Genomic DNA, 16,432 nt, shown 5'->3' on the forward strand with positions numbered 1-16,432 from the left:
GTCATGTAGTTTTGGATACTGGATGCATATTTACAATGTTCCCTTGTTTATTGTTGTTCCCTAACGGTATCATTGTTCTGAACAAAAATAGTTATCTTATATTTTATGGTTTGTCCGTGTTTTAATTGCTCTATATTTAGGTGTTCGTGGTACTTATGCTGGAGCTGATGGCTAAAAGACTAAAACGTTTGAGACTTTAATCCCTCATGCTGCAAGCTCTTGTAGGGAGGCTTAAGACTGTTTTGATCTCTCTGTTGAGCAACTGACTGCTCCGTCTGCAGGTCCACTCTTAACGCCGTTTCACTCAGCTATGAGATTATCCAGTTCGCTCAGTGTACTTCCTGACTCAGCGGTGGTGGAACAGTCCTCTTACCTCCTGCACACAAGGAAGATGAATAATAATACGCAGGTTAGTAAAACCATATTATTTTAATATTGACTGACTTTTAGATTAATGTAAATAGTGATTTGATACATTACTTTTGATGATATCTAAAAATCTAGGTGTAAAATGTAACCTTAATTGTTAACTTCATAGATCTGTAAATATCTGAACAAGGAATGATGTCCATGCATAACAGACAGCTTATCAAAAAAAAAAAAAAAATAACAATTTTAAATGGTATTTTTAGCACCTTGTTGCAAAAACATCAGAATGCCAAAACTATTTAGCTAGCATGGTGTGAAGTGTGACCTCAAAAAAATTGAGGAAACTGGACCAGCTGAGCATAAAAGAATATGTTGCAGGCCTAAAAACTATCTACAGCAGAAAACAGCATTCATTAAGAAAGGGGGAATAAAATAAAGCAAAGACTTGACACAGGACCTGAGACATGCAGGTGGCCCTTCAGATGACCCATCTACTGCTCACTGAAACTTAATCAGAAATAAAGAGTAAGAATCACCAATTCTTAAGGAAGAGAATACAGGAAGAGAAGCCGTAGCTATGCCAAACAACGCAAAAACTGGCCTGTGACATTGACATTTTTATTGACATTTTTAGTTTAGTTTAGTTTACAAAAACAAATAATGATATGCTGTCAGTCATGGATTGGCCTCCTCTGAACCCAGACTTCAAGATCCTTGAAGCAGTGTGGGATCATCTTGATACAGAACAGAACAAAAAGCAGCCCACATCCAAAGAAAAGCTTTGATTGTTCTTCAAGAGAGCTATTCCTGAAGACAAAGACATTACAAGAACGCTTGTCTAAGAGAACCGAGGCTGTGATCAAGGATAAAAGTGGTCATACCAAATACTGGCTTTCAAGCTCAATAGAATAACACAAACTATGATTTTGCCTTTATAATATATTTCAATTAATGTTTGCAAGTTTCAATTAATTGCTTAACCTATTTCCCATTTTCCATGCACACATTTGCCACTGTACTATATGTGAAAGAAAAATTACTAAAACATATTTCTAGATCTGGGAGAAAAACAACTGTAAAACTAGAGTTTGTTTAATTATTTGAGCTCTGTTCATAGTGAATTACACATACCAACAAAGCTTAGGCTCAGAAAACATAACCGAATTATGCAACAGTCCTCTGATCACTAAAGCTGTACTTCACCTCAAATGATGACTTGTTAATCACTTCAGAGGAGTGCGAATAAGAGTTCTTTGTCAAACAGGTCTGATAGTTAACAGCAATAAGTACATAATGATTGGAAATTTACTGTTGATAGTCATGCTACCTGATGTGTGTCTACTCACGTGCACTTTAGATCTTTATATTGTAATGCCCACATTGTGGAGTAATAAACCAGTACTCTCAAACAGAGAAAAGCTCATTAGGAAATATGCTTCTAAGTGGATTGAGCATAAAGAATTCCTTGAAGGAATTCAATCTGCTGCACATGGACACACTACTATATTTATACTTCTCAAAAACATCCTTGTTAACACAAACCTTTAACAAGAACCTTGGCACTGCTCATATATCCAAGGATTAAAGTGATGCACCAACATCTTCTGAGCTCTTATGTAACAGCTGGTAATTAAAGTCAATAGCACAAAATCTTTGACAATGCCCTTTGAATTCTGATATCATTGTCTTTTCTTTTACACAAATCTGTGGCAGGATACTGCAGTGCTTCAGCACATTGAGAGGGAGGTACGCATGCGTGAAGGAGCTTGCAAGCTACTGGCAGCATGTTCCCAAAGAGAGCAGGCCCTGGAGGCCTCCAAGAGCCTCCTAACCTGCAATACCCGCATCCTGGCCTTGCTCAGCCAACTACAGAGGATGAGGAAAGTACAAATCCTACAAAGTGTGGGATGCAGGTCAGATAATTGAACTATATACTGAGGATGATGTAAATATACACTTGTATCATAGAATAGAAACAAATCATGTTTGTGCAAAAATCCATGGCTCTAGCCTGCAATTAGAGTTCAGTTAAGCTGACTGTTTAAATGGACCCCAACCCCAAACCTAACCTTATTCTGAGTGGTTGATTGACATACTACGTAATTTACTGCAGGCCATCTGACGATCTGGTGCCATGTACAGGAAAAGTAGCACTTTCAGGTGTGTTTTAAAAGATTTCTAAAAGTACTTCAACTAGCATTTTACATTTCTAACACCATGATGTGCACTCTCAAGACCTGCGAATCCCCCTCATGTGGAAAGACTCAGAGTACTTCAAAAACAAAGGAGGTAAGTCAAAATGTAAAAAAAAAAAAGAGCATGTGATAGCATCTGGTGCATTTTTTGGTTTACACTATGTGCACTAAATCCCTATATACTGGCTAAATACACAAAAGATTCTTCATTCCCAATATATATCAAGTGTTTAAACTTTAATTTACCTAAAGTTCTTACTTTCAGAACTACATCGCTGTGCCGTGTTCTGCCTGATCCAGTGTGGCACAGAGATCCACGACACTGACCTGGTGATGGTAGACAGGACATTAACTGACATCTGTTTTGAAGACACTATAATATTGTGAGTCAAGTGTTTTTTATTTCAGTTTGAAAGCTAAGTTTCTGCTTTCTCATCCTCTTTAAAAACACATTTGCAAGCTTTTGTTGAAAAAAAAAAAAGTAAATGCATTTTCTCTGTGTGAGCAGCAACGAGGTAAGTCCAGGGTTTCAGCTTCGTGTTGAGCTGTACAGCAGTTGCTTGGTCGATGAATTCTCCCCTGGGGCCATAGGATCCTGGAGAGTGAGCCGTCTGGGGGGCTCTTTGGGATGCTCCTCTGGGAAAAAGATCCGTACTGCATTCGAGTCTGCAGCTGTTTGCGGATCCATTTCCAGTGGAGATGTAAGATCTGGAAGCGTGCCACCAACATTATCACCTGACCTGTTGACACTGTGAGCATGACACTACAAGGAAACATTTTATGGTGTTGCTTGGAAAAAAAAAAGCAACAACAAAAAAAAAGAATGATTGTGCAAAGTTCTGTCTTTCTCAAGGGGACCTAAGTACAACCTTTTGGCTCACACAACCCTGAGAATTGAGCATGTCCGGGAAGGTTTCAAAACGCACGATTTATCACTTTCAGCGACAGGTGAGTCTCCTGTCCTGTCCTTTCCTGTCCTCTCTCCTCCTTAAAATCTAAATATACATAAATAAGGAATCTTTTTAAAATTCCTAATCCTTTTTAATGTTTTGCCAGAGGATAATCCATTCTGGTTGCCTTTGTACGGAAGTATGTGTTGTTGCTTAGCTGCTCAGCCTCTGTGCATGATTCAGCCAGTGATAAGTGGCCAAATCAAAATCAAGGTGACAGAACCTTTTTTTAAATTGTTCAGTACTGTTATTCATTTATCATTATTGTTCACATTATGACTTTTCTCACTGCTCTTGCTCAGCTCAGCTCAGAAGAGGACTGTAATTATTCTGAAACTGTCTATGGTGTCCTCAAGAGGCAAGCCCTTCTCTGTTATCAAAGTCAAGAAGACCTGGAGTCTGAGGACAATCCCTTGCTTGAGATTCCAATCACAAAGGTTGGTTCTAAACAAGCAAAGTCTGATGAATAAAGGCAGTGATTCATTTAGCATTTTGCCAGTGTTGATTATAATTACACACCAAGGCCACTAGAGTGCACTGACGAATTATTTAGTGGAGAGGAAAAGTGTTGTAAGGGTGAGGAGACTGAAATATTTTGCGCAGTTCAAAACAGCTTTTTTTAAATTATTATATAGATAGCTCTAATAAAATTAGTCATGTATGTTCAAAGCTAGAGATTAAAAAAATCATCTCCTTGAATCCCCTCTTATTTCTACCCTTTTAAAACCAAAAATAATTTTCTGTTTAGGCAGGGAACAACACTGAGATTACGAGCTCTTTTTAAAAAGATGTTGGTGTATCAGAATTACCACTGTTGCAAGGATAGACTCACCACAAGACAGACAAAGTTCAACTTAAGAATATCTGAACACTTGAGTATAGATTTTCTCTTTAAGTGTGAGATTTTCAGGGAGTCTTGTTTTTGAGCAGCTCAATTTTAACATATGATACAGTTAAATGGTGACTTCATGTTGTGGGTATGCTCAGAGCAGCATACCTACAACATGAAGCTTGGCAGCTTTTGCAGGTGAGCATCATGGAAACATACCATGGAATTTCTCTCTATTAGTTAACAATGACCATTCAGCTTTTTTAATGCAGTATGGAATGCAGCGACGAGCAGTTTGTTGCCTGTGATGTAGCCATTTAGGTAATACAAAAGGTATTTCAGTAGATCAGCTGTAGCGTTGAGACTACCTGCAGTGTCTCAGCTGTTTGCATACCTCCAGGAAAGCTCTCATTTTGTACTTTTTCATAATAAAATCAAAAGTTATTCTTTGTTTTTCCTCCCAGGATACCGTTGTCTGTATGTCTGACAGAGATCCTGCCAATTGCCAGAAAATATACATCAATACACAACGTCAAGGGGAGGACATAACTTACGTGCTTACCACATACACACTTGAAGACACACAGCACTGGAGGAAGGCCCTCTGTCAGCACATCCATAGCATGAGTGAGGCCTGAACGAACTCTTTGTTTCTTTTGCTTGTTTTTTTTTTTTTTTAAGTTCTTTGGGCTTTACAAGCACTGACAGTCAAATCCCTGGCATGACCTACTAGCAGAACTTCTTACACAATCTTTACACAGAATGACGCTGGATTTGCAAGGGAGACGTTACAGGGAGGTTTGGTCTGTCCAGTTTTTACTTCAACGAAATTATGAGTACGTTTATACAAGAACAGGATGTGCACAAAACTAAACCAACAAGTGTGAACACTCTTTGAACAAAGAAAGGTCACACTTCTGCCAAGCTTGCATAATCCCCCAAAATACGATATCAAACTTACAGGATGATTGTAATGAAATGTTTTGGAGGTGTGCGTGTACCAAAAAGCACATGTGCAGCACAGTTCACAAGCCCATAGACATCTGAAACTGATCACACAATTTGTTGTTCTGTTGCAATTTTGGAATTTTTATGATGCTTTTTCAAAACATAAGGAGATTAAAAACAAAAAGACAGCATTTCTATCTTCATTAAACAAAGAAGGTGCAACCGGTAGGTGAAATAACCTCATATCACATATCACAGTTTATTAGCATTCACGTGTATCTCGGCTGTAAAAACGTCCAGTTTCAATTGGATGTTCGGAAAAAGTGACGATAGGATTTCGTTAACTTTTATCGTCTTTGGGCGGAGCCACGGTAGTTGTTTCCCCACTTTTCTTTTCAGTCTGCATACATAAGATAAGATAGTTGCTTGCAGTATCGTGTTGAGCCCTGATTACTGAGAATGTTGTAGGTTTTCATGCCTAGTTCCTAGCAGGCCTTTGCCAAAACGTAAAAATATTATTCTAAGATGCACAATCTTGTTTTTGATAAGGTTCCAGGAGCACAAAAAGAACATCAAATCAGAAAGTAGCAGCGTGGAAATCAAGTACCGGCTCATAATTAGCTTCGTTCTCACTTCATTCTTATTTTTGGGCGGTGCTTTTTAGCTTTTATTTTGATAGAACAATGGTGAGAAGACAGGAAAGCTGGGAGAAAGACTAAATGGCTGCTTCAAGGCAAAGCCAGGCCTCTGCATTTAAGCTGGTGGTTAACTAACACATTACAAGGTTTGCAGATTCATACAGTAAGAATGCAACACAAACAGTATGCCACCTCCGCATATTCCTTTGCATGACTGACAAAGAAAATACAGATTAACATAGTTGCAGTCACACCTGTGTTTTAATACAATAGAGCTAGACAAACAAAGTGAAATTGAATCAAACTCAGTCTCCATTCTTATGAATGGATGGAGGCTACATATCATCAATGCAATAACATATTTATCTATACACGGGGACGAATGTAAGGGTTATCTACTCCATCAACATATCGTTCCACCTGTATCCACAATGCTGCAGGTGACATTATAGAAAGTCAAGAGACCAGCTGACGTGTATTTGTAATATTGTACATCGTGAGATGTTTAACGCATTACGCTTGTATTTCCCAAACGGGTCCCCACAGTGAATCGGGATAGATTTTACACCAAATGCCCTTCTTGACATTACCCTCCGATTTATCTTGTCTCTCTTCCTGGTGTCAAACTGAAAGGGTTTTGCTCACGTGCAAAGTGAGTGCGCTAGCTGAGTTTATAGACACCGTTTGGTATGTGACTCTTCACACTTCAGTAGAAGGAGGAAGTAGTTAACAGTTCACATACTTGTTGTATTGTTTCAATTTAGACTGCCATCAGTGTACACTCAATAACCTATACTTAAATTTAAAAGACAACTAAATTGTTCTGCATATATTAGAAGCCAAAACAGAGATGTCACATTGAACTCCACACACGATCAGGTGATTTTTCATGAGATGTGTCTAAGGCTTAATTGGATTAAATGACGAGGCCTGGAGTCACCCAGGTTCTTTCTAGAGGTGTCCATGTGGCCTTGTTCACAGATTAACCAAGCAGGGAGGGTCATTAGCACATTTATTTGACTAATCCCACATACACAGGGAGAGTCCTGTCTGTCTTTCTTTGGAAAGGTCATGCATGTAGAAATCATGATCATTAAAAAAGGTGTGTCTCTAAATAAAAATAGATTCTTCATACGTCAGGGCTATTACTGTTAATCTTCATTGTAATCTTCTTTTAATAAGGCAACTGCAGAACATGTTGCTGCAGTGATATTGTGAGTAGGAGAATGTGACATTATGTCACTTGTTGATGTGAACAAGGGAGTTCTTGTTTGTCAGTGTGGATTTATTTATAAATTTTATCGAGTTTTGAAAGAAAGTATTCAGAGAACCATCATGTGGGCTGCAACGTGCAAAAAACAGATGCAACGACAGAGCACCTTGTACATCTAATATGTAATTGTGATTAAATTACATATTAGATCTCTTATGTTATGTTACACAATCATGAACATAATAAATAATGTTAAATAGGGAAAATAAGCATAAGCTTTTTTAATTCTAATTGCATACAGACAGTGTGCACACAAGCCAAATCTGAGTGCAACACTGTCAGGAAAAAAAGGCCTCTTTGTCTAGATAAGCTTGATTGGTGATGCCTTGCAGTTTTGAGAGTTTTTGTTTTTTTAGTGGCTTCAGTCTGCGCTGCCTCTTGTCCAGCAGGTAAATCAAGACCGTGTCATCAGATGGGAATGTCTTTCATTGCTCAAGAATACTTAAAATTACTGTACAGTGTAAATCTGGTTTAATATTGGTCAATACTGAAATATTGCTTTTTTGCCAATGCAAACAATCATACTACTGATATGCTTTTAAACACCCATTCAGGGCAATAACAAACATGCTTGCCAGCTAATTTCAAAATAATTTGACAAGATAATTGCTGATGTCAATTTTGGATTGAATTTTTTTCTATTCATCTGCTACATAATTGTATAATATTTGTATTATTATTTTTGCAGGCCATTGGAAACAGTGTTGTGACAACCTCATGAAGATACAAATGCCGAGCTCCAGGAAATCAGTAATGACGAAGCAGGGATCTCTATACCATGAAATAGGTAGAGTAACATGCGCAATGACTGAGTGATGCCAGCTTATGCCGAAGCCCCAGAGATGGTGTTCAACTAAAACCTTGAACTATCTTACCAGTCATTTGGTTTGCCTGACTTGGCCAAGGACAGTCTCATTCTCAAGTGTTTCACTTCCTGGTTAAACAACGACAACAAAAAAGTAACTGACTTTAATTTCTACATCTGACAGCTTTAATTTTTATCATTGAATGTTTACTTTAAATTGACTTTAAAACAGACTTTTTCACTTTGACTTAATATCAAAAACAGATTGAAGCTACATTTACTGAATTTGTTTGACCACGTGGCATAAGAGGAATTTAGCAGTAGCATGATCTGGTGTTGCCTGGTTGCACATCCTCAGATGCTGAGCTCTATAAGCATTTATACTTACATTTCTACACCCTGACGTATGAATTAAGTATGCACTGTTCCTTACCAGTGTTTGGTTTGTTGCCAACTTACAAGTGAAATATTTGTCTCTAATATCGCTAGCGTTGATATTGTTGTTGCGACTAGCTAGAGTTGAGGATCCACTCCAATCTGATCTACTTCTGACTTTGGTTTGCTACTGTTTGTGAAGAGCATATTCAGAGGGTTGTTTGAGGTTAAAAAAAACAATGATGTTGCATAAGAGTGATGCAAAACAAATAAGCTTTGTAGCTCAGCCCAAACCTAATGCCACTGGCATATAACACCTACACTATATTGTCAAAAGTATTCACTTGTCTGTCGTTACACGCCTATGAATATGATTCTTAATCCATAGGGTTTATTATAATATCAGTCCACCCCTTTCCAGCTATAACCTTTCTTTGTGCACTGGTGCGCAGTCATGTAGGAAGAAGGGGCCATCCCCAAACTGCTCCCACAAAGTTGGGAGCATGAAGTTGTCCAAATGTCTTGGTATGGTGAAGCATTAAAAGCAAAGAAAGGAAGTGTGGAGTCCCTTGCGGGGCTCCATAGATTTGTGATCATTTTAAAAAGTTTACATTTCTTTGGTATTGAACCGCAGAAATTAGGCTTTCTTGTCCGAAGTCATTTAAAAAACCAGCGGCCAACAGCGCTGTACACAACAGTAGAGTAGTGGGTAATAAGCAGTGTGGAGCAAGTTACTTTGAAAAAGCAATTTATTATAGTTACTAGTTACTTCTTCAAAAAAAGAGGTAGTAACTGAGTTACTAGATTCTAAAAGTAATTAATTACTTAAAAAATTAACTATTGCATTACTTTAAAAAAAAAAATGTTATAATTGTCCATTTTTGACTTCTTTTGATTTTCCCCTCTACAGTTCACCTTTAAGTGCGCCCCAGGGCAGTTGTGGCTACAATGTAGCTTGCCATCATCAGTGTGTGAATGGGTGAATGACTGAATGTAGTGTAAAGCGCTTTGGGGTCCTTAGGGACTAAGTAAAGCGCTATACATATAGAGGCCATTTACCATTTAAAAACTATTTACTTTGCCTTGTTTGGTATCATTCTTTTCAGCACAACCTCGCGTGTCTGAATTTACAGTTTTCTGACATACTGTATTAACACAATTGATCTAAAATCAGACAAAAAACATAAAATCTGAGTAGAAAAAGTTCTATTTTTTGCTGTAACAACCACAACCATGTTTATTGAATCATATTTCATAACTTTAAATGAAAATATAAATTGTCAATTTTAAAATCCTATTCACAGGTTTTGCAAACAACAAAGTTATTTGCAGCCATTTACCTTTTACCCCCCCCCCCCCCCCCCCCTTTTTTTTTATAACCATTTCAAACTATTTACAAAACAATCAGGTGTTCTGCATTCAATAAGATGCCACACAAATTATTTGTGCCACTCCAAAACAATAATTTCTGTCACTTACTGACTAACAGCTACTTCCATGCAACTGATATAAGGTGCAGTAAGCTGAACACAGCTTCAACCATCTGTTTGTTGAAGAATAGTAATGCGACCGCATTTACTTGTTAGTAACGGTAACGGCGTTGTAACGATAGGAATAGTAATTAGTTAGATTACTCGTTACTAAAAAAAGTAACGCCGTTAGTAATGCCGTTACTTGTAACGCTGTTATTCCCATCACTGGTAATAAGCAAGCAAATAATGCAGAAAAATTTGTTTTTTTGTATGGGAAACTGTTCTTAAGGTACACTGAGAGAGAGAGAGAGAGAGAGAGAGAGCTGTGCAGGAAGTGTGATTTTATTGTGGTGGAAGCAAAACAGCAAAAACAAGAGGGAATTCATGACGATGTTTATGTGAGGCGAAATGTGAAGCTTAGGATCTTCTTTTGCTGCTGGTTCAGTCAATTTTGGTTGGATAGAGACAAAACCTGCAGTTTCAGAATCTAGCACAAAAAAAAAAAGACAAAGTGCAGACCCGCCGACGCAACAAAATGAGTGAGCTTTCGGCTCTCAGACCCGACAGCGTGTCTGCGTCCATTTAACTTGACTTGTAGGGTGAGAAAGCTGACATCTCACTGATTCTGATGCGTCGGCGGGACCGCGCTTTGTGTCTACCTTTTTGCAGAATCCATTTACCTGTTCTGGTTTGCTGTTTTAGCTGTTTGGTGGTGTTTGAAATAGTTTTCTGAGCTTTAACCTGAGATTCTGCCGTTTATGGCAAAATACATGTATATTTAAAAATCGATGCAGGATTTTAATGAACCAATATCGCTTTATTAAAGCTAAAATCAATTTTAATCAATAAATAGATTATTGAAACCCACCCCTAGTAGCGACGTCTCTGTGAATGGTACTCGTGGCCATTGATCAATGGTCTTTGATCAATGGACTTTGATCAGTAGTTGTTAATCAATGGTCATGAGAATTTGCATCAAGGAACTGACCTCCCAGCACATTGTTCATTCAGTGGTGCTAGTTTCAGTCATTGTGCACTTTATAAGGTTGGTCACTTGGATGAGTGACAATATGTTTCTCCCACTGAAAAAGCTTTCTCCAGATGAACAGAATCAACCTTTTGGGATTTACAAAATGCTCATACTATATTGAATAAGACTGTGACTATAGAAGGTGTTAATGGATTTAAATCAAGTAAGAAGAGAATCATTTACACATAGAAATCTATTCATTCATCTCTTTTTTGCAACCAGAGGAGTCGCCCTGTGCTGGTAATTAGAAAGCGTACACGTTTAAGAGACTTTGACTTCATTTTACAGACTGTGAGATTACTTCTATCTTTTATATACAGACACATAATTAGGTGGATTACATGGCTGCCTAAAATAGAAGAAGTGTGATTGATGTGCTGTAGACTACGCACTAGGGAACAGGTTTTTTTGTCTGTCTCTCCATAACAGGAATTCAGACAGTCTTCACCTGTAAAAAGCTGGAGTAACACCTTGACAAACGAGTTTGAGTAAATAGCAGGATCTAAAAGACAAATAATACTACGGAACAATGACACAAAAGAACAAACCAGATACTGTTGACGTGAATAGCTGCATTATCTCAGACACCTGCTGACAAACATGTCAGTCTGACCAAATGACAACATGTTATAAATGAAGCATCTTAAATACGGGTGTGATTAAATAACAAAATGTTCTCTTCGAAACTACGTCCCTATCACTAAAACAAGTCACACAGGAAGAAAATGTCTCTAAAAGGAAAAGAAAATGCTGTTCAGTCTTTTAGTTCCTTCTAGTTGACTACTTATCAGTTTGAAACATCTCCAGTAAGAAATTGAGTTAAGATAATCAGTCAAGAGTTTTACAACTGAAAAATTTCAAATGATTGTTTCCTTTGTTCCTTCTATTTTTTTTCTTTCCTCAATATTTTCAGCAACACCCTCCTCGCCCAGAAAGCAAACTGAGGTTCCAGATTTATCTACTGATATCCGCTCTTTGCTCTCTACATACTACAAGGAAAGGTAGGTTTTCTACACCTCTGTGCGTGCAGTGTTTTTAAAGCCTGCCAAATACACCTGTAGGTATTTGCCAGCAGGATTTGCTTTCTCTTTAGTCATGTTAAATAGTAAATCCACTCCTAATGCTCACCACCACACTCACTTGTTGTATTATGACATTCCAGCACAGCTTACCTCATAACTACAAGCAATGAAACATTACACTTTGCAATTAATATTTGTTATGACCCTGGTAAGTTTTCCGTAGGCAAGGCCCAGGACTTAGGTATATTTTGTGGGCCAGATGCGGCTACAATATAGCTAACAATATACCTAACTGTAAGCGGAAACTTACAGTCACAAGTTGCACATTAAACCTATTTGAGTGTCAAGTTTATTCTCTGTCTTATAAAAAGCATGCACAAAGTTGTGTATAGCAGGCCACAGTTGTGTCTTTCTCTGTCATCTTTCTAAAGGACATTGTTCCAGCTGTACTGCGCTTTGGTTAAATGCAATGCACGAGAAGAAAGTTTCCAAACAAGTCTTTGTCTCACTTTACTGTCATTAACTTAAACATTTAACATGCTAACTGAGGCCTGTAGAGCCTGAGATGTAGCTCTTGTGTTCTGAGCATTGCACAGTCTGACCTTGTGGTGAATTTGCTGGGATGTCTGCTCCTGGGAAGATTGGCAACTGTCTTGGATTTTTTGAACTCTTCGAGTTGGGAATAATATATTACTGTAAGAATAATTAAAATGAAAGCTGTGGTTTTCATACTGTACTGAAGATTAAAGCAAACATGCACATAGACAAAGCGTGCAAAAGTTTAGTGGCATACAGAAGGTCACAATTGTGTCTTTCATGCGCTCATCGAGGTCAGCAGGGACAGGAATTAACACAGAAATGCAGGTCACGCTTAAGCAAGATAAATACCTCTTAAAGTCATACAAGCATTCTCTTTTGTAATCTGGACAGTGTTTTTCAAACACTAGCTGGTAATTTAACTTCTTAGCAAACAAAACTTACAAGTTCAAGTATGCACATAATAGACCTTGTCAAAAGCAACATACTGTGTTCAGGGGTGTGATGATTTGTGTACAGGGCTAGGCCAGAGATCAGTCAAAAGATGTCTCAGAGAACAGGTTGACAACCGGAGACGACAACTAGACAGGCTTTCACAGTGCTGGCTTTGTTTAGTTTTCAAATACTTTGTGTTTGTGGTTCAACCGTGTTTCTTTTAACAGAATTCCACTAGTGAGTCAGACTGTTACACTGCATGCATAAACATACTTTGCATAGCTGTGGGATAGAGGATATAAAACTACCTGACAGATTTCCAACTTTGCATTAAGAGAAAGATGCTTGGCAGAGAGAATATAAAATAAACTCACACCTCAAAAAATAATACAATTTTGGACTCGAGGCCTTTAAATGGCCAAAGACAAATTCTGCCATTCTGAAATATTCTGCACCTAATGAGGTTGCATAACAATTTAATCAGTTAGGTAATATACGTATAAGGTAGATCTATCTTTTTTAAATAACAAAACACAAAAAAGCATGGACCTCCACCAAACACTCTGTGTTTACTTTTAAACAAATAGCATGGTATTTTCTATATATTAATTTATTCTTCTTTGTTCTTTAACAGATACTTTAAGAAGTTTGCAGTATAAACATGTGCAAAGTGCAGGCATTTTTTATTTGCACCACTGAAACTCATTTTAATATACTTGAGCAGAATTATTATTTCTTAAATTTATTTTGTGGCGTATCGTAAATATGTAACATTCATGTCATTGTTTAAAATAATTAATTTGGATTTTTGTAATACATATTAAATGAGAAACATTTGAACATAAGTTTATTTTTGTTTCCCAGAATAATAGATATTCAGGAACACTGCACATGCGCTCAAATTGCTACATTTTTATGTGGTTATAATATATAATATTTATTACTGCAATGTACATAAAGTCAAAGGAGCTTGCAAAGAAAAGCGTCTGGACTTCTTTAAGTTGCTTGAAGACGTTTCACCTCTCATCCGAGAAGCTTCTTCAGATCTAATCTGGGACTGGGACTCCCCACCATTTGACCTTAGAACTGAAGAAGCTTCTCGGATGAGAGGTGAAACGTCTTCAAGCAACTTAAAGAAGTCCAGACGCTTTTCGTTGCAAGATCCTTTGACTACAATGACCTGGATGACTGAGAACCTTCACAGTCAATGTACATAAAATTCAAAAATTTTCAACTATACTCAAAAAGTACGCCATGGCGACATGTTCTCTTTAATATGAAAAGTTATTGTCATTTTTCATCAAAATGATCAGTTTGATCAGAATTCGTTCAAATCTTCTTGAACTATTGTTCTTACAAACAGAATGACATGCACACAAACTATACCAAAAATGTAACAGACAAACACACACACAACCCCCCCCCCCCCCCCCAAAAAAAAAAAAAAAAACCCCACTTGGACTTACTTGGAAAACAAGACAAACTGACATCCTTGTGACAGTAATCTAGCAAATAACGTGCGCTTATTCTTGTAAGTGAAGCAACCATATCCTCATACCAGCAGATCATCAGATAAGAAACTTGCAGTTGGAGTTGTGGTTTCGAGACCCATTTGTTGAAATCACTTCAGCTGCCAAGAGGGTGTGATGCTTTGGTACATAATGGAAATATTAATGGGTGAGGGAGAGGGAGGATGATTTTTCATGTCAATCTATCATCCAGACACCTATATTACCCAACAGAGATAAGGTGCATTTGATAACATTTTAAGCTACTGTTTTGTTTTCTTTGATTCTTTGATTGATTCTTTTTTTTGTGTTGTCCCATTTTTTACAGTTATTGATCACCCTGCCAAGGACACTGGGAAAGAGCGAAACACACTTCTCAGCAGCCCAATTCTGGTTACCTTGCCCAGTCAAGGAGTTGGAGAAGGACATGATAATTGGCGGTCTTTCATGATTTGGAAGGTCACCAGAATTACTCAACTGTGCTTACTTTTTTATGCTACTCCTGAATGAATCCAAACTGTTTATCCAACAACAATAGCTAGCAATTTTTGGAGTCGAGGTGATATAATGAGATTCCACTCTAATTTTGATTCCATTTACCTTGCCCCCTTATCTTTACTTACTGTGATAAACATGAAAACATCCATTAGGCACCCACTGGGATAAAATCATGTCTCGCTAATTTGAGTATCATGTGCAGCAACAGGTGCATTTATATTTTCGCCTGGTTTTATTGTTACACAGGAACACATGCTTTAAATTTTAGTTGTACTAATGTGGATTAACAAAAGCATCGTGCTATTATAGAAAATAGCAGAAGTAGTCTGGCATAAGGCAAATACTCTAGGAAGAAAATCTTTTTATCGTAAATCAAGAGCACACCTTGCATTGTCTACAAATATTTTCACTGATGTTATGCTTGTTTTGGCCACACCTCTTGGAAGCATATAAAACTCTACACTTCCAGTCAACATCCTGTGGAACGAGAAAAAGGTTATTACTATTCGTGGAGAAAGCAGGTAGGAATCAGAGAAGGGTTTCTCAGAAGTTTGTCACTGGGTGTGCCTTAATGCTAAAGAGGACGTGTGAGAATGCAATAAGCGATTAGCGCTAATCTAATCTGGTATCTGGAGATGCCAAGGATGCACAGAATCCTCACGTCATGCTAAAATCTTATCTTATGTTAAGTATTGTGTTTTAGTATTTTGTTTTCGCCTTGCTTTGTGAAAAAAGAAACTTGAAAATTCATGGATGACAACAACAATTACATTTTATTATTAAAAAATATAATTTTTATTATAATATATATATATATATATATATATATATATATATATATATATATATATATTATTTATTATATATATTTATATATATTATATTTTATTATTATAATTACAGAGCTTGAGCATACTGGTAGATAACAATTAGAGATAAGACATTATTTTGGTAATGTTTATTTATGGCAATTGTGACATGAACTGGATGGTGGTCTAATAAATTTGTTGAGCTCTGTATGTTATCATAAAGGACTTTGAAACAATTTGTAAATGTAAAGCTAAAATTGATTAATAATTAATTAAGCTTGAATTAATACAAATTTCCTTATAAATTATGAATCTGAAAGTGAACTTTTGAGATAACTTAGTTTGTCCTTGATGCCAGTGCACACGTTTGAGGATGTGAAGCACACTGCGTTCCCCTCTTTAAATAGAATATGTGTAACATGGAAGCACTAAATTATATTTGGCTCGAGGGTTTCCTGGGCTAGTACTCCTGTCAACAGATTTTACGTAAGAAAAAAGCTATTTTTGATCAACCTGTCCAGGGTGTACTCTGCCTCTTGGCCTATGACAGCTGGGCTAGTCTCTGACCCTGGGTAATTGGAAGAAAATGGATAAATGGATAGACAACACACGAGTATTATATGATTATTTTAAAACTTTGACTACCCATACAAAGGCCCGGGTTAAGCAATATTGTGCTGTGTAGTGACAGTCAAATTCCTGTCTGAACATGTTACATGTCTCTCAGGCACCGTTGGGT

At 37.3% G+C, this 16,432-nt stretch overlaps 1 protein-coding gene across 1 annotated transcript; it reads left to right on the plus strand.

Moving 5' to 3' along the window:
* Positions 1-310: 310 nt before the first annotated feature.
* Positions 311-15,059, plus strand: LOC102790001 (rhotekin-like). The gene is made up of 13 exons (XM_087844505.1): positions 311-409; positions 2,083-2,282; positions 2,483-2,529; positions 2,605-2,658; positions 2,830-2,947; positions 3,073-3,315; positions 3,418-3,512; positions 3,621-3,727; positions 3,817-3,951; positions 4,808-4,970; positions 7,891-7,989; positions 11,798-11,885; positions 14,715-15,059. Exons 1-13 carry the CDS (start codon positions 311-313, stop codon positions 14,719-14,721), a joined length of 1,455 nt encoding a protein of 484 aa, XP_087700631.1. The 3' UTR covers positions 14,722-15,059.
* Positions 15,060-16,432: the final 1,373 nt, after the last annotated feature.

The sequence above is a fragment of the Neolamprologus brichardi genome, chromosome 7 (genome assembly GCF_056152115.1).
Source record: "Neolamprologus brichardi isolate AB-2024 chromosome 7, ASM5615211v1, whole genome shotgun sequence".
Classification (NCBI taxonomy): domain Eukaryota; kingdom Metazoa; phylum Chordata; class Actinopteri; order Cichliformes; family Cichlidae; genus Neolamprologus; species Neolamprologus brichardi.